Source organism: Phyllostomus hastatus, unplaced genomic scaffold (genome assembly GCF_019186645.2).
Source record: "Phyllostomus hastatus isolate PE091 unplaced genomic scaffold, TTU_PhHast_1.1 phas_contig_495, whole genome shotgun sequence".
Lineage (NCBI taxonomy): Eukaryota > Metazoa > Chordata > Mammalia > Chiroptera > Phyllostomidae > Phyllostomus > Phyllostomus hastatus.
The window spans coordinates 3,756,550-3,780,899 of NW_025333895.1; the positions used below are offsets into that span (position 1 = coordinate 3,756,550).

Consider the following 24,350-nt stretch of genomic DNA (forward strand, 5'->3'; position numbering starts at 1 on the left):
GGCTCTGCAGCCTCCGACCTCCCCCAGCACCCCGCCTTGCCCCTCTAGTGGCGTTTAACCGGGCTGCGTGGCGATCTGTCCGTGTACGTGTGTGTCTATCTCTCCCGCTGGGCTCCGTGCTCCTGCAGGCCAGGCATCTCGGCGCACTTGTCTTCCTAAGTCCAGTAGTCGGTGCCGGCCCCGAGAAATAGCTTCTGATAGTGCCTGCCAGGCTGACAGGTGTTTAGACAGAGTGGCCGGGAGTCTGAAGACAGCGTTCAGACGGTTCATCCATACAGATAATAAGCAGAACCTTCTTTTTTTTTTTTTTAAGATTTTCAGTGGATTGAGCGCGGGCTGGGAACCAAAGTGTCCCAGGTTCGATTCCCAGCCAGGGTACATTCCTGGGTTGCAGGCCATAACCCCCAGCAACCGCACATTGATGTTTCTCTCTCTCTCTCTCTATCTCCCTCCCTTCATTTTCTAAAAAATAAATAAATAAAATCTTTAAAAAAAAATTTAAAAAAAGATGAGGAGAAATCAAGTGCACAGAGCTGAAAGTGTGGCACAAGATTTGAACCTGATTAGTTGATTGCCAAAATCCATATTCATAACCACTCGTTTTAAAGAGAGGAGAGGGAGGGGGGCGGGTCTGAAGTAGTCGTTTAAAGATATACTTTACATAAGCGTTCGGAGACTTTATTCTGGGGTATAATGCTGCTTCTGTGCTTCACCGGCCCGGATGCCACGTGCACAGTGCGTGGTAAGCAGAGGCCGCAGGCACCCCAGCCCTGCTTGAGCACGGAGATGGACTCCAGCCAAAGAGATGGGGTGGTTACGTGGAGGGGGAAAAGCCTTTTGTTTTTGAAAAATTATGTATTTGTGTTACTTTAGGAAATATTCTTATTCAACTGCCTATAGTGTTAAGCTATAGGCAATTTACAGTAGTTAATGAAGAACACTCTCTGCTTCCTGATTTTTTAAATATTTTCTTTTAAATTAATTTGGTACATCATACAAATGGATATTGTTCCTTGGAAGGAAGTTACTTTCTTCCAGAAACAAAACATCTAAAACATCAGACACGGCTACAGTTTTGGCTGATACGGGACCCAAGCCTCCATTCAGAATGTTAAATTGCATGAATTTCCTCTGTTTTGGGGGTGCTTAACTCACTGAGAGAGTTTCAGCCTGAGAAGCCGGTTTGAAGCCCCAGAGCTGCATCGATGATCAGCCTGCCCCAGTCCGGTCCGGTCCGAGCACTTCCTTGTGTCTGTCCAGGGGAGTGGCCCAGGTAGCTATTAAACTTGCAATGTGACGAGTGCAGCCGAGGAACTGGACATTTCTCATTTTAATTAATTTTATTTTATTTTATTTTAATTGTTGTGGCAGTACGATTTTACTATCTTTTACTCCCATCCCAGCCCACCCACCCAGCCCTCCCCTCCTCCCTCCCATTTCCACCTGCCCCTAGTTTTTGTCCATGTGTCCTTTATACTTGTTCCTATAAACCCTTCCCCTTTTCCCCTGAAATTCCCCTGAAATTCCCTCCCCTCTCCCCTCTGGTCACCATCAGCCTGTCCTCTATTTCAGTGTCTTTGGTTATATTTTGCTTGTTTCTTTGTTTTGTTGTTTAGATTCCTGTTAAAGATGACATCGTATGGTATTTGTCTTTCACCGCCTGGCTTATTTGGCTTAGCATAATGCTTTCCAGCTCCATCCATGCTGTCACAAAGGGTAGGAGCTCCTTCTTTCTTTCTGCTGCATAGAATTCCATCATTTTAATAAATTTTAAATTAAATGTAAATGGTGCCTGTGGCTGATGCAAGAACGCCAAAGGAACCCGCCCAGTCAGTGCCCGGCAGATTCCAGCCTCTCCCTTTCCTTTTGCTATGTGACCGAATCAGATGTTAAGACCAAGACAAGTAAAATAAAACGAAAATCCTGCCCTCTTTTCTCAGCATTGCTGATGCGGAATATGTATTAACACCCCTGAACTTCTACACCAGAATGACGGCAAAAGAACCTTCTCCGTCCTTCTCCTCCCAGGCAGTGCTGCCCTGCTCTCCTATGAGTGAGCATGTGCCGTCCTGTGGCGTGCGGGGCTGTGGGGGTGGCCCTGTCGTGGGGGGACTGGCCCAGCACCACCTCTGAAAACCCTCCAGGCCCCAGTGGCCTCTGTCGGGCAGCGTTTGATCAGTTCTACAGACAGTTCTTGGTACATTCAGGTTTCTTTCTCGCCTTAAGATAGTTTTCATTGTGTATATTTTCCTTGGAAGTTTCCATTTCATTTGAGAGTTTAGTAATATTTGCATAATTTTGTGTCGTGTTCTCTCATGCTTTAAAAATCTCTTCTCAGGGTTTTGTTTTCTTTATTATCACTCTGTGTGTGTGTGTGTGTGTGTGTTCTTTGCTTTTTAAAAGCAGACCTGCTAATGGTATCTTGGCTGTGTTTATTGATTCTACTGTCTTTCCAAATCGATAATTTCTGTTCTGATCCTTTATTGATTCCTTTCCCCTGCTCTCCTGGGTTTATTTCATTGTTCTATTTTTGTATCTTCTACAGGTTATTGAGTAGTTCATTGTTTTTATTCTTTCTGGTTTAATATGAAAGGATTTAAGATTATGAATTTTCCTGTAAATATAGCATCTTTTGCATTGTTTTAATAGGTACTGTTTTCATTGTTGATGTCTAAATAGTGTCCAATTTTAATTTTCCTCTTTGACCCAGAGGTTTTTTTCTGATGTGTATTTTTAAATTCCCAATTTTTAACCTTTTAATATTAATTTCTCATTCAGTGGCAATATGCTAAAAAATCTGTACTGTTTCTGTTTATAGAATTGATTCATGTTTGCTTTTTATCCAGTGTTTGATCATTTTTTTAAGTTTAGCCAGTGTTCTTAAAAAGTGTGTATCCTCTGTTCGTGCCTTGATAAATTAAGTATTTTTCTATTAAATTATGCTTCTTAATTTTATAATTTTATTCCTCTATAAGTCCTTATTAGTTTTTGCCTATCATGATGAAACATGCTAAGATTTCCCATTATAATTACAATTTTATAAACTGCTATTGATTTTTCTGTTTTATAATAAGTGCCAGTGATTATTATATTTTGGGAGTGAGTGGGTTTACTTGTTCATGTACTGTAACTTTCATTAGCTTGCTATTTTTCTAAGTTCTACCATCCTATTTTATTATTCCGCCATCATTTTCCTTTTCCCCCCACTCACCATGAATATTTTTTGCTTCACCTTTATTGCCCATGATTGTTTCATTGTATTAATGTTTTATCGTAATGTGCCTCTTAGTGGTTAGATTTCACTTCTGTTCCCCATCTTCCTTTCAAAGCGAGTGAGTGGCGCCCGTTCTTCATTATGTCTGTGCTGTTCTCCTTGTTGACCTCTAGGGGGCCCAGGTTCCCCTTTACCCACATTCTCATTTTGCCCCCGCCCTCACTCTGCCCCGGAGGGTGGGTCTGCAACCGGATCAGATTAAAAACCATCTTCCTGAACTCCGGGAGGGGCAGAGCTGTGTTCCAGTGCCCTTTTCTCCCGGAGGAAGAACGAAGGGCCGGAGCAGGCTGACCAGTCCACCCCCCACCACCTCCCTGCGGCCTCGGAGTGGGGCGATCTCAGACCGCCTTGCGCTCTGCTTTGTTTCGGAACCTTTTAGGCCCATCTACAAACTGGGTTGCTGATGTACTCTTCTGGGGACATTTTCTTCCAAGTGTCTAATTTTTGGTTCAGCGTGCTCACCGGGCACTGGGGTCTACATGTCAAACTTCAGAAACCACGCGTCACGCCGTGAGCGCAGACCGCGCATTGTTCCATTTCACAGGCCCGCAGCCCCCAGATCGTTGCAGTGTCAGCGCCGCCTGCGGCAGCCCCTGCCTCTGCAGTGAGTTTGTTTCAAATAGCGTCTGCCCCGCTTCCTCCGATCAGTGTCCGGCCTTAAATTACGGACTCGTCACAGGTTCAACAATATTTTTTTTTTTGCTTTGCTCTTCCTCAGAGGGTATATTAGTTGGCTTAGAACATCAAAGTTGCAGTTAAGAACAAGTTTATTCACTGTCGCCTCCAGCCAGACAGTCTGAGTCCGTGGGTGGCCCTGCCCCGCACATTCTGGGACTCAGATGGACCCCTGTCTTCACTCCGGACTCCCAGGTCTCCCGGTCCGTGAGGCTGCAGCCAGTGCAGAGGGGAGAAGGCGTGGGGCAGGCCCCCCGCCCGCCCTCTCCGAAGGGCCTGGGTCTCCACACGCCACCTGGAACTTGGACCCACTTCCAGTGGGAGGAATTAGGTCAAATGATGCCCCGGAGGGAAATGCGGCCCAGCCACCCGTCCAGCCTCAGTGTGGCTACTATGGGAGACGGCGAGCATGGACTTCGGTGGCAGCCAGGACTCTGTGCCACGTACGGTTGGCGGAGAAAGTCCTGGGGAGTGTGGCACTGGCCATTGAGATGGGTTCCAGGAGACACTGTGCTGTTCCCGAGCCAAATCTCCTTCCAACGGAAGAAGACTTGACCGATCTTTATAGTTTCGATTGACCAGATCAGAGGTTCATGAGAATGACAGAGGGGAAACCCCTGATAGACCCGGCTTCTCGGCTGTGTTGAAAGGGTTTTTCACCCTGGGCATCATTCTTTCACCCCCCAGTTCTCCAAAACACTGTTTCCTTTCAGTCAGCCAGCGTACCAGCCCTCCCCAGGCACCAGCCGCCGCGGCTCCCTCTGCTCCCTCCCTCGTGACGCCCTCGGCCGAGCCAGCTGCAGAGGTGGGGCTGCCGTTCCTTATGCCAGCCCAGGTCGCTTTCCCAGTGCCACAGGAGGTGGCCTTCCCACCCACTGCCCTGACACCCACTCTCACCTGCGCAGGCCGCCGGGTTCGAGGAAGCCACCGCCCAGGCTGATGTGGCCTGGCACGCCGTGACTCAGGGCACTGGTCCTGTCCCTCACTTTGTTTCTTGTGTGAGTGACAGCCCTCCTCTGGTGTCCAGGACCGGCGTAGACCTTACCCCAGTTTTCGATTCCTTTGTCACTTCAACAGGAGTTCTCCCTTCACCTATGTACAGGTTTCTTGTTTGGTAAATATTCCGTGACCATCTGCGCCGTGACAGGCAGTGTGCTTTGCTGGGGTGGGGGCGGTGCAGTGGCGAGAAGAGAGGTGGTCCCCGCCCTTGTGGGGCTTCTCACGGGGGGCAGAGGGGGTGCATGAGAAGACACAGGCACAGAAGGAGCGATCCTCAAAGAAATGGAACCCCAGCTCCGGGGACACTCCAGAACTTCCAGCGGCCTCATCTCCCAGGCCCTGGGGTCGGGGAAGTCCCCTGCAGTGGGCACTGCGGTGAGACTGCATGAAGAGCAGGCCTCGCTAGGGGAGGAGGGGCAGAGGAGGGCGTCCCGGGCGAGGGAGTGACCGGTGCCCGTCCCCAGGTGGGGCGGAGCGGGGTGCTGGCATAGACCGGATTGTGGGGCGGTCGGGTTTGCAGTTCACCGAAGTCACCGGGCTGCGGGGTGAGGAGTGGGTTGAGAGGAGCGACGGTGGGGGGACGTATGGACTGGTGAGGCGGTGGCCGCAGTCCTGCTCCGGGGGAGCAGTGACAGTGACTTGGATGAAGATGGAGACGGTGGAGGTGGTAAAGGTGACGGAGTTCAACGGGTTGGCTTGAGGTCTGAGTTCAGTGGGTGGCGGTTTCGTGAGCACCTTCGAACCATCAGACCATTCAACATGCCCTTCCTTTCTTCTGCAACTCTTCAAACAAGATAAACGGTAAGCTTCTTGTTCTAATCTCAACAAAGGAAAAGGGCACCCCGGCCTTTGCTGGCAGTGCCTGAAACGCAGTTGGCAGACGTTTGGTTTGTGTATATCGAGTGAGTCATCGCATGATGTCAGCTCTTCTGCCAAGCCTCCGAGCCCCGGATGAGACCGGCCGTAGTGCGGACTAGATCTACCCACCTCCAATTCAGGGGTGGGGGGTAAGGGGGTGCACGGTGCTTTTCTCATATGCCAGTGTCAGATGCTATTAATTGATCACAGCTCTTTGTCTCCCCAAGTCCGGATGTGACCTCGGCATGCTTCCCCCGAAGCCCTTGAGGCAGCCAATGCCAATAACACTTCCCTTGAAACCTAGTTGCTATCCCCTCATGAGCCAAGAGGAAATGAACACTGAATCCTCTGTACTTCCCCCGTGAACTTGGCGGTAGCCCCAGGAGACCTCAATTCATCTCGCTCTTGTACTTTAGACACAAACCAGTCCACAAGATCCCTCACTGCTGACACCAGCTGCAGAATGCGGGGGTCCCCAAGACCACTCTCGGGTTCCATAATTCGCTGAGACTCACGGCACTTATTGAAAGCTCTGCTGGGCTCCCTTACGGTTTGTTACGGTGAAAGGGTACAGGTGAGAACCAGCCCAGGGAACTGGCACATGGGACAGCACGCCGGGGAGGGGGCTCCATGCACAGAGCTCCCCTTGCCCCCCCACCACCACGGGGTCCCGGGCAGCATTCACTGCTCCAGAATGACCCGTGGCCGCCCACAGGGAGCACCGCCAACCGGGGAAGCTCCCCTGAGGCTCCGTGTCCAGAGGTAGCTCTGACGCCGTGGGACCCGAAGCCCCCGCTGGAAACCACATTGCTCCCCCTTGTGCCTCAAAGTCCCCAGGTGAACAGACAGACACTCGGGCAGAGCATCCCAGGGCTCGAGGTCACCTCCCAGGAGCCGAGGCTGACCTCTCCCGGGGCAAGGTTAAGTTCGCTACCACGTGGCCTCGATCGCCCGTCCTCAGTGTGGCGGCAGCGTAACGACCTGGTGCCACGAATAGTAAACATACATAAAAGTCTTCTTTGTGTTTGTTTTTAAAAAACAGTGTTGCAAGATAGAGATGAGGTACACAGACTGGACTTCATCACGGACATTCCGTAGGGGATGGTTGGGTGGGGCAGCGGTGGCGGGAGGCTGGGGGTTTCTGGGGTCCAGCTGCCTCGGTTCACACCCCAGGCCCCCCACGCACTGTCACGTGGCTGGCACTGGTGGTGGTTACCTTTCTCTGCCTGCGTTTCCTCCTTTGTGAGTGAGAGTAACAAGGAAGCCCACCGTGTGTGCTTACAAAGGGAATTAAATGACATGGTGTTAAGGCCAGAAGAGTTCACGGCAACGCAGAAGCACTCAGTGAGATATCAGATACTGTTATTTTCATATCTATCGTGGAAAAACATTATCAACCTTTCTCAAATAATTTTCCATGGGAAAATGTGTTTTTTTTTCCCCTGACATGTTTCCATTGTCATGCCTTCCTGTCTGTCCACACGAGTGATAACGAGACAACAGGCTTTCTAAGGGACCTGTGGGGCGGGGCCTGGGCTGGCCGGGGCCAGAGTGGCGAGAAGAGCCCCTCAGGCAGCTGTGTCTCACGGAGTCTGGGGCGCGGAAGCCGTTGGCAGATCTTGGCTGTGGGCAGGATCCGAAGGTTAAAAACAAAACAAGAGATGTCGTATTTCCAAGCTGCTCCTGAGCGATCTGGAAGATTTGGGGGAAAATAAGAGCAATCTTGGGTCAGGAATTTTAGACCCGATGCACCCTGACCTCCTGCCCGCTCCTCCCTCTGTAGCATTGAGTCCTCTGACTGCCACGGGCGGCCGCCGCGCTGCCGGGGCTGAAACACAGCCTGCCGGCCTCGGCCGGGGCTTGGCGCCTTCTGGAAACCGTCCCACCCTGACCGAGGCACAGGAGCTCTCTGCGGTGTCAGCGAGCCTTGCGTCCGTGCCGGCCGTTGATTGTTTTCCCGGCTCTCCTGGGCAGGCGGCTGAACTTGGGACACGGCCCCCGGTGTGGCCCTCTGTGAGCTGCCCTTGCCCGCGTGCGGTGTGCGTGAAGGTTCTTGTTCCAGAGAGTGCCGCCTGGTGTTTTCCAGGATGGGAGTGCGTTCACCTCTAGAACTGACGCTCTTGTTTTCCGCTCTGAGGGTCAAGGGTTCTGAAGACCCCGGGGCCGACGGTGTGGTGTGAGGAGGACTTGGCCGATTGAGCTTCCAAAAGACCTTTAGCTTCTAGGCAGGGCCTCCCGCTGGTGTCGGACGCGGCTCACTCATGGGACGCGTACAGACAGCAGACATCGCACGTGGTGACCCAGCCAGCTAACTGAGCACTCTCTTGTCCCCAGCTCATTTCCAGTGACGCTGACGGAGCCATCCAGAGGGCTGGGCGATTCCGGGTGGAGAACGGCTCGTCCGACGAGGTAAGGAAGCCCCCGGGCCCCGTATTGTCGCCGAGCACGTGGTTCTGAGATGTGGCCCTGAGCGGCGTGTGAGCCGCGCCACCGCAGAGGACCTTCCGGAATGGGCCCCTGGGGCCGGTAAACAGGGCGCTCCAGCGCTCCGCTTGCAGCGCACCTGGCATTATCCCTCGTGTGCAAGGTGCGGCGAATGGGGCGGCATGTACCCTTTGAAAGGTCTGTAATAAAACCAGGTGGACTCCCAAGATGGGACCGAACACCAGTTCACAGCTGCGACACCCTTGGTGAAAGGCCCCTGGGACCCCAGGCCAGCCGCCTTGTCACTGCCATAGGAGCCATTGGGGTCCGGGAGAGGCCGAAGGTCACTGTAATTACAAAGTGTCGTCTGTGTTCACAGAAGTCAGCACAAAAGGAGGTGCCTCCTTGGGCCCAAGCTCTCGTTCTGGGCCCTCGGTCTGCCTGGCCCGGCCACCAGGACTCGCCTTGCCTTTCCTTCTTCTTTAAAATGTCCACGCCCTCCTCTGTCCCTTGGGGGTCTCCCCCAGAACTGCAGAGTGCAGGGGAGTCCCCCAGTATTTTCCTTCCTTGCTGCTGCTTTGGGAAGTTGCCATCACAGCCCATCGGCACACCCCCGTTTTGCAGTTACACGAGCCTGGGTGTGAGTACCAGCTCGCCCGCCTCCTGGTGGGAGGTGGGAGGGCCCTGGGCACGTACCCCAGCCGCTCTGAGCCTCGGTCTCTTCATCTGTACAACGGGAACTGTCCTGGGGTGACTGAGAGGATCCCGTGAGCCAAGCTTGAAGAGCCATGAGCACTATGCAGGGCGTATAGTACGCACTATGCAGGGCGTATAGTACGCACTATACGTGCGTACCACATGAGTGGTGGCTGTGATCATATAATAATGGTGGCGGTTGTTACCATAACCAGTGCCTTGTAGCCAGGCTCGCCCCCCTGACCACCCCTTAATCACATTTCTGGTGAAGGGTTATAGATTTAACTCAGAAGGCCACAGCGTTCGGGAAGTTGCTGCCCGCCTTCGCCTTTGCCTGGACTTTTCATACCCATTGACCCAGACGCATACCCCTTTACCCAGATGTGTACCTGTTTGCCCAGAAGCATGCCCATTGACCCAGACGTGTACCCGTTGACCCAGACGCATACCTGTTGACCCAGATGTGTACCCATTGACCCAGACGCGTACCCCTTTACCCAGATGCGTACCTGTTTGCCCAGAAGCATGCCCATTGACCCAGACGCATACCTGTTGACCCAGACGCATACCTGTTGACCCAGACGTGTACCCATTGACCCAGACACGTACCTGTTGACCCAGACGCATACCTGTTGACCCAGACGTGTACCCATTGACCCAGACGCATACCTATTGACCTAGACATGTACCTGTTGACCCAGACATGTACCCGTTTACCCAGATGCGTACCCAGCCATTGCTCTGTGAGGCAGCGGGGGCGGATCCATCTTGGACCGGACCTCTGAACAGGTGTCCACATACTTCCTGTGCGGACTGATGTCACCTGACCCACGCAGGAGGAGCTCCCAGGGAAGTCTGCTTCTGGAGCTTGAACACCGCCCTCCCCAAATGGCCGGCCCCTGAGACGGGCCCATCCAATCGCCCCGGGCTCAGGCAGTGCAGGGTCCCCGGAGCCCAGTAGGAGCAGGAGCGTCGAGTCCTCGTCTGCCGGTGCTCAGGAGGCAGCAGCCGCGTGCTGAGGGTCCACTCTGAGACCCCCTGAGCACCAGAGACCCCAGAGAAGCCAGGGGCCAGGAAGCCCTCCTGCTGCTCCCAAAACCTTGCGGACCCTCAGCCGGCCCGACAGGAACACAGCGCCCCGGGCTTTCCCACCGAGTTAGCTCAGCTCGGCCCTGCCCGCCCCTTTTCCGGAGGGAAGCCATGCCTCCCGGGAAACACAGAATGGGGCCTTCACGGGGAGGTCCCAGCGTCACCACACGCTTGGACCATCAAACAGTCCTCACCCGCTGATGTCACCTGGGTCTGCCCTACGAGAGGACGTGTCCTGGGACCCCGTCAGGGACCAGAAGTCACTTGCGGATCCTGGCGGTCAGGGGTGGTGCTAGGGTCAGCCTGCCCGCCAACTCCCACAGCCCCCCAGCAGCAGCAGCAGCGTGGCCGTGGGCAGGCCACGTGACCGCTTTGGAACCATTTGGGGGAGGGGTCGCCTTCCCAGGTCCCCGTGGGCTGTTGCGTTCAAAACACAGCCCCAGTTCAGACGGCTCCTCCGGGAACCACGTGGCCAGGCTCGAACGTGGCTCCAACCTGTTTCTGCAGGGGACACCCAGCGTGAGTGCTGCGCTGGGGCGCGCCGGCGGTGCTTTCCTGGGCGGTCTTCGGCGAAAAGCTTCGGGAGGGACCTGAGGCCTGAGGAAAACAAACCCAAAGCTGCTTTGCGCTGCGTTAGTGAAAGCACGGGGTGTTAGAAGGCTCCGTGCAGCTGCGTAAAAACTCTCAGACCCGCAGACAAACAAACTGCAGAGCGGATTCACTGCTGGGCCATTTTTCTTTCTGTGGTGGGATGGTAAGAATTCTGTACGCAGTGTGGACGCCAGACCCTTATGAGGTACATGATCTGCAGAAATTTCCTCTCGCTTTGTAGCTTGTCTTTTCCCTGGCTTCCTGGAGTCCTCGGAAGCACAGGGGTCTGTCCGTCCGATGGTGTCTAGTCCGTCTGTCCTCTCTCTGGTCGCCTGCGTTCGCGTGTCCTAGCGAAGACACCATCGCCTCACCCCAGGTTGTTGCTTGGTCACTTTCTATAGTCACTGTGGGCGTTCCCTTAAAATGTGACATTTGCCTTTTGTTTCTTAAACGCTGTCGGTGTGACGGTTTTACCGCCTGTGGCTGATGATTCCGGGTGCGGAGTTCGCTGTGACTCTCTCCCTGCCGTCTGCCGTTCCTCCCGCACGCACTCGGGGGGCACCACGTTCCTCTGCGTGCCCGGCGGCCTGGCTGCGTGCTGTTCGTGCTTCAGGTGGATGGTGTCGGAACTGAGTTGAATTGGAGAATGTGTCCCCGCCTGTGTCAGAGGACTGCCTGGTGGTGTGTGCATGGCGGGGGGGCCCTTTCAGAATTGGTGTCAGAATCGGAGGGAGGATTTGCATTCACTTTTTCCAGACACCTTTAAACTCACTTCCCAGCTTGAGACTTTTTTAAACCACCCACATGATGGAGCAAGGCGCTGCAGAGTCACATGGAGGCCGGCTGCTGGTCAGGACCGCTCCCCGCCCAGCCTGCCCAGCCTGCCCAGCCTGCCTGCTCGCCCCGTGGCCGCCTTCCTGCTGTCTGTGGGCAGAGTGGCCTCTTCTGGCCCCGCCTCCCCTTCAGCGTGTGGACCTTTGGGTCCCAGCCTCGTGTAGGGTGGGGCGGGTGTCCTGTCAGACTGACCTACCTCAGCGGGTCCTGGGAACTTAATTCGTTTTCACCTGTGTTGCCACATAGCGGTGAGGTGACATCGTGAGGCAGTGGGGGCAGTTGTGCAGGCCAACGCACCTGGGTTCGCCTGGGCTCAGGGCTCAGCTCTGCCACTCGCCAGTTCACAACAACGCCTGTGAGCCGCCGTGTCCTCGCGGGTGGCATGGGTGCGAACTCCTGCTCCATGGCAGCTGCCCTTCCCCAGCCTGTGCCTTGCACCTGCAGGTTGCATTTGCACTTAGGGTTTTGCACTGTCCACACCGCATCAGGTCTCCTTTGTGTGGCCCATAGCTGCTGGGCGTGGAGCGTTTTTGACATCTTGATTCTGTCACCTGTCCTATTAGCTGACCCCCCAAGAAGCTTTAGATTACCTTGTGCTTCTCCTGCCATCTGTGCACTCGTCCTGGTGGTTAATTATGATGAGTGTGACCCTGGGGGGCTCACTGGAGACCGCCCTTACAGCTCACTTGTATGTATCCATTAGCATGTGGCGGAGCAGGGGGTCAGACAGTCTTTCAGCTCTTTACAAATCTGTCTTGCTCAGCATGGGACAGGTTCTCCATAGACGGTTGGAATATGTAAATGAGCACAATCTCCAGGGAGGACAATTAGCAGTAATTAAAAACACATATAGCATTCAGCCAGCAGTTCTACTGTGAGGGTGTGTATGGGAGCATTATTTAAAATCCAAAGAAACACCTGGAAGCCACCTCCATTCCCATCAGTAGAGGAGCGATTATGTAAGTGCTGGTGCATTTATACAATGGAATGCTTAGCAGCTGGTGGAAAGTGAGGCAGAGAGAGATGTGATAACCACGGAAAAGCGGTTAGGATACAGTGTTGGGCAGAAAAGCAAGTTCCAGATTGATTTGTACGGTATCATCCTGCTTCCTTAAAAACAAGAAAAAAGCAGCCTTGGCTGGCGTAGCTCAGTGGATTGAGCGCGGGCTGCGAACCAAAGCATCGCAGGTTCGATTCCCAGTCAGGGCACATGCCTGGGTTGCAGACCACAGCCCCCAGCAACCGCACATTGATGTTTCTCTCTCTCTCTCTTTCTCCCTCCCTTCCCTCTCTGAAAATAAATAAATAAAATCTTTTAAAAATCTTTAAAAAAAACAAAAAAATCTAAACACACTTGACGACAGGCAGGGAAGTTCCCAAAAGGACCCCTGGGCATTCAGCAGGGGCTTCTGGTGCGGAGTGGAATGGGAGAGCAGGGAAAGGGGCAGGGCCTTCCTGTTCCTCACTTGTTTTATACATCTGTAGGTGACTGACCTGTTTAATTTGAAAATGAACCGGGACAGTTGTTAAAAAGAGCATGGTGACACTACATGTACTGACACAGCAACATTTGTGCGATATTTTCTTCAGTGAAAGAACCCAATTTCACTGTAGTATCTGTACTGCTTGCCTCAGTTATGAAAACAAGTCATGTGTGTATATACTCACTTGAGTGTGTGTGTGTGTGTAGGTGTGTGTATGAATGCGAACGTGTTGTGCGTGTATTTATGTAAAAGCAAACATGTCTTTGTGAATGCATGAAGAGATGGAAGACCACCCGAACCACTCGGCACCATGGTTGTCACAGGGAGAGTAAGTGGGTTAGGGCAGGGAGGATGGGGGTGGAAATGGATTTCAATTTTTGTGTGGTTTCACTTTTTCAAGCAGTTTATATTTATATCTACCATTTAAAAGATTTTAGTTTTAGTTGTTCTCTCTCTCTTTTTTTTAATCTGTCTTCCTGCCTTGGCTGGTGTGGCTCAGTGGACTGAGTTTCGGTCTGCGAACCAAAGTGTCACCAGTTCAATTCCCAGTCAGGGCACATGCCTGGGCTGCAGGCCAAGCCCCCAGTAGGGGGCATGCAAGAGGCAACCACCCCGTAATGTTTCTCTCCTCTCTCCCTCCCTCCCTTCCCCTCTCTCTGAAATCAATAAGCACGTCCTCCGATGAGGACAAAAATAATGGCGTATTAGCCTCAACTGCCCATTGATCCCAGGTCCCCTAGTCTTACAGAGCCTCTGTATGTACATACGTAATACATTTGACTGCTCTCTCCTGTTCATCTCTCTCTTGCTAATTTGATTATTAGACCAGCCAGAAGAAGTCAGAAGGGTAGAAAGAAAATTATTTGTCTTCCTCTAGAGCATACACTTAAGGTTGGTGCCCTTGACCCATTTCTACTGCACGTCATCGGAAGTCCGAACTCATCTTCAGAGGCCTTCCTCTGGGGTCCTGGGAAGAGGTCTTTTTTTTTTCTTTTTTGCTTAGCTTCCATTTCTGTTGTCGGCTCCTATGTCTATTCTTGTCTTTACACCTCGTCGTGTGCTTTTAACAAGGGACAGGAAGTGCCTTGCTCTGTGAGACTCACAACTTTTTTGGTGTTGGGCTTTTTCCCAATTTAGTAAGCATTCAGTGCAGGTAAACGTTAAACAGGTGACTTTTTGAGCATTAAAAAAAGAACCCCTAGTTGGGTGGACGTGTGGGCATGCCACCGGCCAGAGCGCCGTGGGTCACTCTGAGCTGCCGTCTCATTCTCCTTCTCAGCCAGCAGTCCGCGCCTCTGCGGGGCCGGAGGGCGACTGCAGAATGGCTAGGAGCCGGCGTCATTTCTGTGCCCTTGAACCCCCTCTGCAGTCTGTGGAGCCCGTAGACTCCTTAGAATCGTGTTTTCAAATGCGCACGACAGAACACCTGGGGCCACGGAGGAAATCAGTGGTACTGAAATAGTTATCGAGGAGAAAGGGAGGGGTCAGTCACCAAACGTGTGAGTGTCCCGTGGACGTGGACAGCGGTATGGGGACCAGCCATGGGAGCGGGGGAGGGCTGGGCGGAGGAGGGCAAGGGGGAAGGAGGTGGGACAACTGGAATGGAGTGACAATAATAATTTTTTAAATTTTAAAAAAGAAAGTTATCAAAATGATTTTTTAAAACCCAATATATGGTACTGTAATATATATGCTTTTTTAAAAAAGTATTGTGTTTTTTTAAAGATTTATTTATTTATTTTTAGAGAGGGAAGGGAGGGAGAAAGAGAGAGAGAAACATCAATGTGCGGTTGCTGGGGGCCGTGGCCTGCAACCCAGGCATGTGCCCTGACTGGGAATCGAACCTGCGACACTTTGGTTTGCAGCCCGCGCTCAATCCGTTGAGCTACACCAGCCAGGGCATATACATGCTTTTTTAAATTAATGCATTAAGTAACAAACCTAGCAGCAAGTTTCATAATTCTTGCAATTTTGAACAGTGAAGAGTATAAACAGTATTTCAAGATATCTGCCATCACTATCATGAGTTGTGAAAATATCTGTGATGTTTTTATGACGTGGTTATCAGAGCTTTATTCTATTGTAGGTTTTTGCATGTGCTCATAATTGAATGAAATACTAAATCTTATTAGAAGTTGGGGGAAAAAATAAAGATTTTTTTTGTTGTTGCCCCATCCAAGGTCATGCCCTCCGTGGATTTTTTCAGAGCCCCTGGTATAGAGCAGTGACTCTCAAAGCTCAGTGTTCACCAGAATTACCTGGGTGCTCGTTAAACGTGCGGCCCTAGGGCCCTGCCCGCAGGAAGCCCGAGGGGGTCTAGAGCAGGCCCAGGGCGCACGCTTATACAAATGTGGAAGCCCTGAGCTGAGATGGGTCTGCTGCTGCCTCCAAGAAGCTGCTCTGGGCTGGGCCAGTGTCGGAGCCTCGAAAGGCTTGAATGTCCTGGCAACTCCACAGTCCCCTCTCCAGGTTCTGCCGGTGCTTCCACAGAGCCAGGGCCTTGGGACCGCGGCCCCAACCACTGTGGGTCAGCTCTGCTGTGCCCGGCCAGCTGGTGCCTGTGGCTCGGTGGCAGCTCCCGGGGTCATGCATCGCTGTGTGCTGCATGGTGGCGTGGTGGGAAGAACTGCGGCCAGGAGGGCCGCTGTGGTTCACGGTTATAAATGAATGGCTGTTGATAATGAATCATTCAGAAAGTCTACAGGGAGCAAAATCCACTAGCCCGCCCTTCCGGAGTCACACCAAAAGGTCAGAGCTAAGAGGCAACATCTCGAACAGGTGATAGATAACGTTAGCATCACCAGTAAGGGACAGGTGGATGTCTTGAAACACGAGAAGGACGGCACCACTTTTGTAGTGTCCTCCTGGGTGTGCAAAGCCTGACTCTGATCGCGGGGGCAAACCCAAAAGGAGCAATGCTGTACTAAGAAAAGGGGGCGGCCGGCGTGCTGCATTCTTCACGAATGTCAGCGTCATAAAAGACACAGAAAGTCTGTGGGAATGTTCCAGATTAAGGGGATCTAAAGAGGCGTGGCACGAAATGACCCTGTACTGAAGGGGGGAAGCTTTAAACGACACTGCTGAGTCAGCCGACGAAATTGGAACATGGACGGCAGATTAAAGTATTGTGTCGGGGTCGCAGGTCCGGAAGTTGATAAAGCCGTGTTGCGGTGGTGCAAGAAGATACCCCTGATCTTGGGAAATGCACACTGGAGCCTTTAGGAATAAAGGGCTGTTATTCATGCACCGTAGTCTTAAATGATCGAGGAAGAATTCTGTGTGTGCATGTGTGCACGTGGGGGGCACATGTGTGTGCACACGTGTGTGGGGGGAGAGGGATGAGCACACGAAGCGGTGGGATAAGACGCTGCCAGGAGGTGGGTCTGGGGAAAGACTCTCAGAGGCTCCCCCGTCTTCCTGCTGCTGCGGCTTCCGTACTCGAGTGTGTCTATCCAGAGCTGGTGGCTGGAAATTCAAGGAAAGCCAATAAAAGCATGCTCATACTGAGAAACCTGAACCCACTTTTTCACTCCCCGACAGATTAAAAAGGCAGAACATTAAAAAGGACACAGAAGATGATGTAAGGGTTAAGATGAAAAGAGTAAATGAATAAACCTGTAAATTGGGACTGGTTTCCATTTCCGCTCCACTACTCACTGCCTCCGCCACCGGAGACAACAGACGCAATCTTGAGATGCCTCACTCTCCCCGTCCGAAAGTCGGGGGTAACCTCGAGCCTCCCTCGCCATGTGGGCGGAGACACCGTGGAGCTAACGCTCCGGCCTAGTGCCTGGCACGGAGAGCTCGCTGCCTGCCTGTCCGTCTTCCCGGAGCCACGGGAAAGACAGAAGCATCCCCATTCACATTCCTTTGTAAAGTAACACAAGCCTGAGAGCAGGGCAGAGACCCGTTCAGAAAAGAAACCTACGGTCCCGTCTCACCGGCGAGCGTGACACGTCGACCCGTGTTTTCCGTGTCCGAGGACCCCCCTGCGCCTTGACCTAGTGGGGTGCCCTCCAGGTGTCTGGGAAGCATTCAGCATCAGGAGAGCTAGCAGGAGAACTCACTACAGGACTAGGATTCTCCCCCATTTTACATATTTTCTCCATAGTTGCCCAAAAAAACCTTTCAGTAAAATTTGACATTTATCCCTAAGAAAAGCCTCTTTGTAACCTTGGACTTGAAGGAAATGTCTTCAACATAATAAAGAAACGGACCACAAATATCTAGGAAATCATTAGAGGCTCGTCGGAATCAGAAAGGTATGCTCCAGACGCCAGTCTTCCCTGCGTGGCACCACCCAGGTGTCAGTGGAGTTTCAATCTGTATCGTGGTTCCATTGTGGTCCCATTGGGCGAAGTTACATGTGGCCGCACACGTAGGAGAGACCGAGGAACCGTGGCCAAACCGTTAGCAATGGTTATCTTTGGGCAGAGGATTCAGACTGTCCATTATGTTTATCTCTATTTACCACATTGACTTGTATTACGGAAATTTTTTTAATTTTACAAAAAATATGAACTTGACTGAGAGGCTGCCTAGATGTATTCCAGGTGACAAACAGAAGGGCGTGCCTCTAGGGGGCGCCAACTCCCAGGTAGTATCGTGGCATCTTCTGCCCAGAAAGGAGAGAGACTTGAAACTCAAGTTGGAAACAGCTGACCCCCCGGGTTCGCTTGGTCCCTTTTCCACGCCCCAGGGTGCCTCTGCGATGTGGACTTAGACGGGGTGTCTTGCCTCGTGGTGACACGTGGCCACGGCCCTGTTTGCACGCTTCTAACAATGACTTTTCTGGTTCTTTGGCCTCGGGTTCACGGTCAGCTTCTTCTTTACTTTCTAAATAAGGCTCTTAATTGCACCACTTTGTTCCGTTACAGAACGCCGGCGCTCTGCCCGGTACTTGGAGAAGAACAGACGTGCACTTGGAGAACCCAGAATACCACACCAGATGGTACTTCAAGTATTTTTTAGGACAAGGTAATCACGCCATCGTGGTGGTTGGGGAGGGAGGCTCTTCGAGATGAAAATCGGTGTTGGTGCCATTTCCGGTGCCTTATATGTGAGGCTGACCGGTCTGGGCGCACGGACGGCGGGGCATTTCATCTCAGGGTCGGCAGTAAGCTGTGTAGGTTTGAAGCTTCCACTGAGTCTCAGCTCCAGGAGTTTTTTTCTCTCTCTGTCTCTCCTTTTTTTGGGGGAGGGGGTGCAGTCATTTTTGTCTCTGGGGAGTTCGAGGGGATTAGAGGATCAGAATAAGTGATTTGAGACATAAGAAGATTTTGCAGGGTGGAAAACAGCTTTAGACTTAGCAAGGCGAGTGCCTCCTCCACAGAGGTTTTGAAGACTTAATCCAAGGCCAAGAGGGAAAGAAATAGTTCTGCGAGCTCCGGGGCCAACACAGAACTGGCGAAGGCAGCCAGGACCCCTGCCTTCTCGGAGACCGAGGAAAGGATCTGAACCCTGGCTCCGCAGTTGTTAACCGCAGGACCTCACGCCCCTTCCCCTCTGCTCCGCTGAGACTGAGTTTCCTTGTCTGCAAAGCGGGGCTGTTGCTAGCACATAGCCGGTGGGTTTGGGCAGATGTTTCAATGAGACACACAGGGAAACACGAAGCCTGATGCCTGGTGCCTGGCAGGAGCTCAGCCATGGACAGCGATGTACGTTCAAAGTGAGGGGCTTGGGTGAATGCAAGTGGAAGGGAAGAAAACGAGGGGCGGGAGGGGGTCACGACAGAAGAAGTGGGAGGGTGATCACTACTGCAGGATTGGAAATGAGTTAGACGCATGTCTTACCAGACTAATACATCTGTTTGTAGAAGGCGTGATGCTTGAGCTATAAAATGAGAGTGAGCAGACCCAATGGTGTCTTTAAAAAAAAAAATCTGATACTGTGCTATGCTGAGAAGTTCACTTATTTGGCAAGGCGTGTCTCGTCACAAAAAATGAAATCAGCAGAACATTGTCGGCTTCACAAATGTCTGGAAAACACAGTGGTGCCTGGGGGGAAATGGGGCTGTCAGATGCCTTCAGCTTCCTCAGCTGGCTTGAACAATAAGGGATACAATAAGAAACCCAGAGAGAGGGCAGGCTCCTGGCTTGGTGAGTTCAGAGGCCCTGTGATGTCATCAAGGCCGGGCCTCCTCGGGGTCGCAAGATGGTTGCAGGAATTCCAGGCATCACTCCTATACACCACCAGCCCCAGCTCAGAGGAGCCCATCTTCAACAGTGAGGAAGCCTTTCCAGAACCCCCTTGACACATGTCTGCTCCTGTCTCATTGGCCAGAATCGGGCCACACGTTCATTCCTGAACCAATCACCAGCCAGGGGAATGGGAGTGCGTGATTGGTGGAGTGATCAGCTTCCGTTTCTCGCTGGGTCTGGGATTACTGGGCCCTGGCGGAGTGCAAAGGGCTGGGTGCCCCCTGGAGGGCCCCCATCACCTGGGACGGGGAGGACCACGTGCATGTTCACTGTTCCACTAAACCTGCTTCTTCCCCAGTCCATCAGAATTACATCGGAAACGACGCAGAGAAGAGCCCCTTCTTCTTGTCCGTGACCCTTTCGGACCAAAACAATCAGCGGGTCCCTCAGTACCGTGCAATCCTTTGGAGGAAAACCGTGAGTAACCGGCTCGCCCCTGGGGTTTCGTCAGTGCCGCCTCCGTGCATATCAGTGTCCACGTGATGCGTCAGAAATGTTCTTCTGTTTCCGAGCAGGTCCGAGGTGACCCCTGATATAACAGAGAGTTAGGTCTCACTCGTGAATCGCGTCCCGCAGGAAAGTTCCGGTGCCAGCCCTCTCCCCCGGCCCCCGCAGTAGGGCCCGTCTTGCCATCTGCATAGCTGTTCTTGAAGCAAAGTCTGTTTTAAAAGATGATATTGGAGGACTGAGTGTCGGTTTCTCTCGAGTGCGTGCGCGAGAGTCTTACTTGTTGCTCACCCAGCAGGAAGCAATTGCACCTTCATCCAAAGCCTCCGTCTCCTGCACCAGGGGGCTGGTTTCTGCACAACCCCCCCCCCTTTTAATGTTTGCTAGTTACAGTGTTCCAATCTCTTCTGACGTAAACATCCTTTTTGGCCTACTCTGTCTCTTTCGGATAAACAATCCATCTTTTGGAGTCCTTTCCCCTTGGGATGCACACGGGGCCCCCTGGGTTCCTTCTGACTTCCATTGTGGAGCGGCTCTGGTCTCTGAACTAGCAACCACGGAGATTGACTTGTCCCCTCTGGCTCTCTGGGGTCCCTGGAAAGTTCCTGAAACCCGTAGTCTCCGCCACTTGCCCCTCGTGAAGTCGCTGGGTACTGCGAGCTCTTGGGCCTGATCCCGGGTCTCCGGCGGACTGCCTTCGGCCCGTGCGTCTAATCTTGCCGACCATCCCTGCGTGGCGCTACCGGGGCACTGCCCCCGCCACCCGTGTTCAGACAGGGTCTGCCTGGCCTCGGACCCCTGCGGGAGGCTGTGCTGGGGAGGGAGGGAGCCCCTCGTCCAGACGTCCTCGTGTGTCCTCGGATCTTGCCGTGACACGTTTGCAGCGTCCTCTCCGCCCCTTCCAGGCCTCCCCTCGGAATGGGGGAGCCAAGCACCCCAAGTCCAACCCTTAGCTTTCCCATCTCCCGTCTTCCTTCCTTCCCCCCAGGCGGGAATGGGCAGGTTTCACGCTCCTGCTGCGTTCCAGGAACGCATCTCCTCAGTGTCACTTCTTCTTCCCTTGGGAAGTCACAGTCGCACCACCTCCTTCCCCGGACGCTGCCGGGCGGGCGCTGGGGGGAGAAAGAGTGGGGGCGAATGCAGGGGGACGTTTTTGCTTCTTCCCAGTTTCCAAGGGTATTGTCTCTATTGCATCATGAGCCATAGCAAGCGCTCTAAAGGAAACCAAGTCCCAAAGTGACACAGGAGACCTGCTGGAGAGGGGGCGGCGCAGGGAGCGCCTTCTGAGGAGGCGACGTTTAAAGAGACCTGCGGGACCCAAGGGAGCCGCCCCTCAGAGGGTGGGGCAGGGGCGGGGGGACAGAAGGGACCACCGATACAGGATACAAGACAAATGAGGCGTGCTCCGGGGGGTCACCGTGGGCTGGAATTGGAGACGTCAGGAGGTGGGACGCAGACGCCCGGACCACTGTGAGGGCCACAGCCCAGGGCTGGGCACAGTGTTTGTCCCCTTCCACTGAGAACGGCCAGCGCCTTCACCCAGAGCTCCCGCCGGGGCCAGTTGTGTACCCACGACAGGGAGCACCGCAGGGCGGAGCGGCACTGCGAAATCAGAGCAGGGCGTTGGAACGGGGGTCGGTGTTGGAGCCCCTTTCTCCCTGATGCTAGAGCCGGAGGCTGTGGAGATGCAGACAAGTAGATGACCCCCCCCACCCCACCCCCTCGAGCTCTCGTTCTGTTACGAAACAGAGAAGTCGTCAAGAGACGTGAACCCTGCCTGAAGCAGTCTTGATCATCTCGGCCGTGTTTCTTCCAAACACAGAGACAAGGGTCGTTTCTTTTGAATGATTCAATCTTATAAAAATCCCGTCGAGACCCTAGAGCAAGTGGGAAAGGAGAGGACCAAAGCCGAACTGCTCGGAGGTGATCACTGCAGCGCCCTCCTGGCATCTGTTCACGCACACGCACACACGGGCTGCACGCGTGGGCCGATGGCTGCGGCACACCGGTGTCCTCGCTGTGCTCTGTGTTGTCCGACATGCACACGGACGTGCCTTTGCCTCCGCTCTTGTTGGACCCGCTGGGAAACATCGGACTGCCAGGTGTTTGTGCGGGAGCGGCTCTGGAGAGCTACGGAGGGAGAAGACGGGAGGAAGGACCCGGTCGGTTCTCTGCTAGCCCAGGACGTTAGCCTGAGGGGAGGCGGGGGTTGTAGTTTGCATTATGGAGATTTAAAATAGTTCAATTTTTTTCCCAAATATAAAGGGATAGTATGATAGAAATATGCATTTTCAAATTCCATGTTACCCACTCATTGAAACCTGAGTTGTTTCTGTGGCCTTGCTTTTTTTTTCTTTAAGTATATATTTATTGATTAAGCTATCACAGTTGTCCCAATTTTTTCTCCCCTCCATCCCCCTCCACCCTGTGCCCTCCTTCCCTCCAGCATTCCCTGCCCTTAGTTCATGTCCGTGGGCCGTACACATAAACTCTTTGTTTTCTCCATTTCCCGTCCTGTCCTTAACCTCCCCGTCTACTTTGTACCCACCATTTATGCTTCTTATTCCCTGCACCTTTCCCCCCATGCTCCCCCCACCTCCCTGCTGCTAACCCTCCGTGTGATCTCCATTTCTGTGATTCTGTTCCTCTTCTGGTTGCTTACTTTGTTTTTGTTTTTGGTTCAGTTGTTGATAGTTGTGAGTTTGTTGTCATTTTACTTTTAAAAGTTTTGATCTTCTTTTTCTTAGGTAAGTCCCTTTAGCATTTGCTATAATAAGGGCTTGGTGATGATGAACTCCTTTAACTTGACCTTACCTGGGAAGCACTTTATCAGCCCTTCCATTCTAAATGATACCTTTGCTGGATAGAGCAATCTTGGATACAGGTCCTTGCTTTTCATGACTTCAAATACTTCTTTCCAGCCCCTTCTTGCCTGCAAGGTTTCTTTTGAGAAATCAGCTAACAGTCTTATGGAAACTCCTTTGTAGGTAACTGTCTCCTTTTCTCTTGCTCCTTTTAAGATTCTCTCTTCATCTTTTATCTTGGGAAATGTAATTAAGATGTGCCTTGGTGTGTGCTTCCTTGGGACTCTCTGAGCTTCCTGGACTTGTATGTCCATTTCCTTCACCAGGTTGGGGAAGTTTTCTTTCATTATGTTATCAAATAAGTTTTCAATTTCTTGCTCTTCCTCTTCTTCTTCTGGCACCCCTATGATTCGGATATTGGAATGTTTAAAGTTGTCCTGGAGGTTCCTAAACCTCTCCTCATTTTTTTGAATTCTTGTTTCTTCATTCTGTTCTGGCTGAATGATTATTTCTTCCTTCTGGTCTAAATTGTTGATCTGAGTCCCAGTTTCCTTCCCTTCACTCTTGGTTCCCTGTACATTTGCCTTTATTTCACTTTGCATAGCCTTCACTTCTCCCTCTATTTTGCGACCACACTGAACTATTTCTGTGAGCATCCTGATTACCAGTGTTTTTGACTCTGCATCTGATAGGTTGCCTATCTCCCTGTTGCTTAGTTCTTTTTCTGGACTTTTGATCTGTTCTTTCATTTGGACCATATTTCTCTGTCTCAGCACACCTGTTACGTAGTAAGGAGCAGAGCTGTAGGTATTCATTCACCAGGATGGGGCAACCCTCTTTACTGAATTGTGGCGCTGCTTGTGGGATTGGTCAGAGAGGGAACAATGCCACTTGCTCAGCTCTCGCCCCACTTTCAGGCACTTCCCCCGCTACCCACAAGTCACTCGCACTCTCCTGGTGCTGATTCCCGCGTGGGTCGGCTTGTGTACGTTCTAGGAGCCCATGGGCCCTTCCGACAGACTCTCCTGTGAGAATGGGAGTTTCTGCTGCCACCACAACCCCCATGGGTTTTTACAGCCAGAGGTTTTGAAGCTTTCTTTTCCGCCACTGGAACCCTAGCTTGTGCGGTCTGTCTCACTCCCCAGTTGTCCCTCCCAGTTTATCTGCACATGAATGTGGGGCCACCCAGTCCACCAGCCCTCGCCTCACCATGCGTCCTTTCTGCCCCAGCTGCCCGTCTCTGGCCCTCCTACCTGTCTGGATGAATGATTCTTCTTTAGCTCCTTGGTGGTCGGACTTCCATACAGTTTGATTTTCTGGCTGTTCTGATTGCTTTGTGTTTTTAAATTGGTTTGTTATCCTTCCTTTGGGTATGTGAGGAAGCAAAGGGTATCTGTCTACACCTCCACTTTGGCCGGAAGCCTATAGCCTTGCTTTTTCACAGGCCCCAGCCAACCCCATAGTGTGGCCACCTGTGTGAGATGCCCTCCTGTCTAGAAGACGGTCTTGAACCTGACCTCTTGCTCCACCCACACCTTGTCTACCTTTTCTTCCCAACATGCCTTGCAAAGGTAGCTTTACAGAGAAGCCAGGGGCATATTGAGGGGCGTGTATGGAGCAGAGAGAGAGGACCCAGCCCCCACCCAGGGGCTGGTGACACCTTCAGGAACTGCCTACACGGAAGTGAAGCCCAGGGCTCGTGCGATTGGCCGTTTATATTTTTCTCCCACTCAAGCTATATGGATTCTTCATTCATTCCCTTTCATTTGACCAATATGTACTGAGTACTTTCCATGAGTTAGTCACAGCGAGCACTCATTTAGAGAGGAGGAGACAGACTTTCAATAAGTAAACGCAGACACGGGTAGCAGTGCGCCTCACACACACGCCTGTGCGGAAGAGTCGGGCGATGTCTAGTTCAGCATGTCTGAGCTGGAGCTGTCGCGTTTGGGTCCCGTTGAACACGTGGAGGCTT

The 24,350-nt window shown here is 52.5% G+C and overlaps 1 protein-coding gene across 3 annotated transcripts in view; it reads left to right on the forward strand.

The window, feature by feature from the left end:
* The window catches only part of GARNL3 (GTPase activating Rap/RanGAP domain like 3), a 117,320-nt gene that overhangs the window by 46,841 nt on the left and 46,129 nt on the right, over positions 1 to 24,350 (forward strand). For all 3 annotated transcript variants that reach the window (XM_045846532.1, XM_045846533.1, XM_045846534.1), the window contains 3 exons: positions 8,141 to 8,215; positions 17,802 to 17,901; positions 19,423 to 19,541. In XM_045846532.1, coding sequence (XP_045702488.1) covers positions 8,141 to 8,215; positions 17,802 to 17,901; positions 19,423 to 19,541 — 294 coding nt within the window. The remainder of the gene's footprint in view (positions 1 to 8,140; positions 8,216 to 17,801; positions 17,902 to 19,422; positions 19,542 to 24,350) is intronic.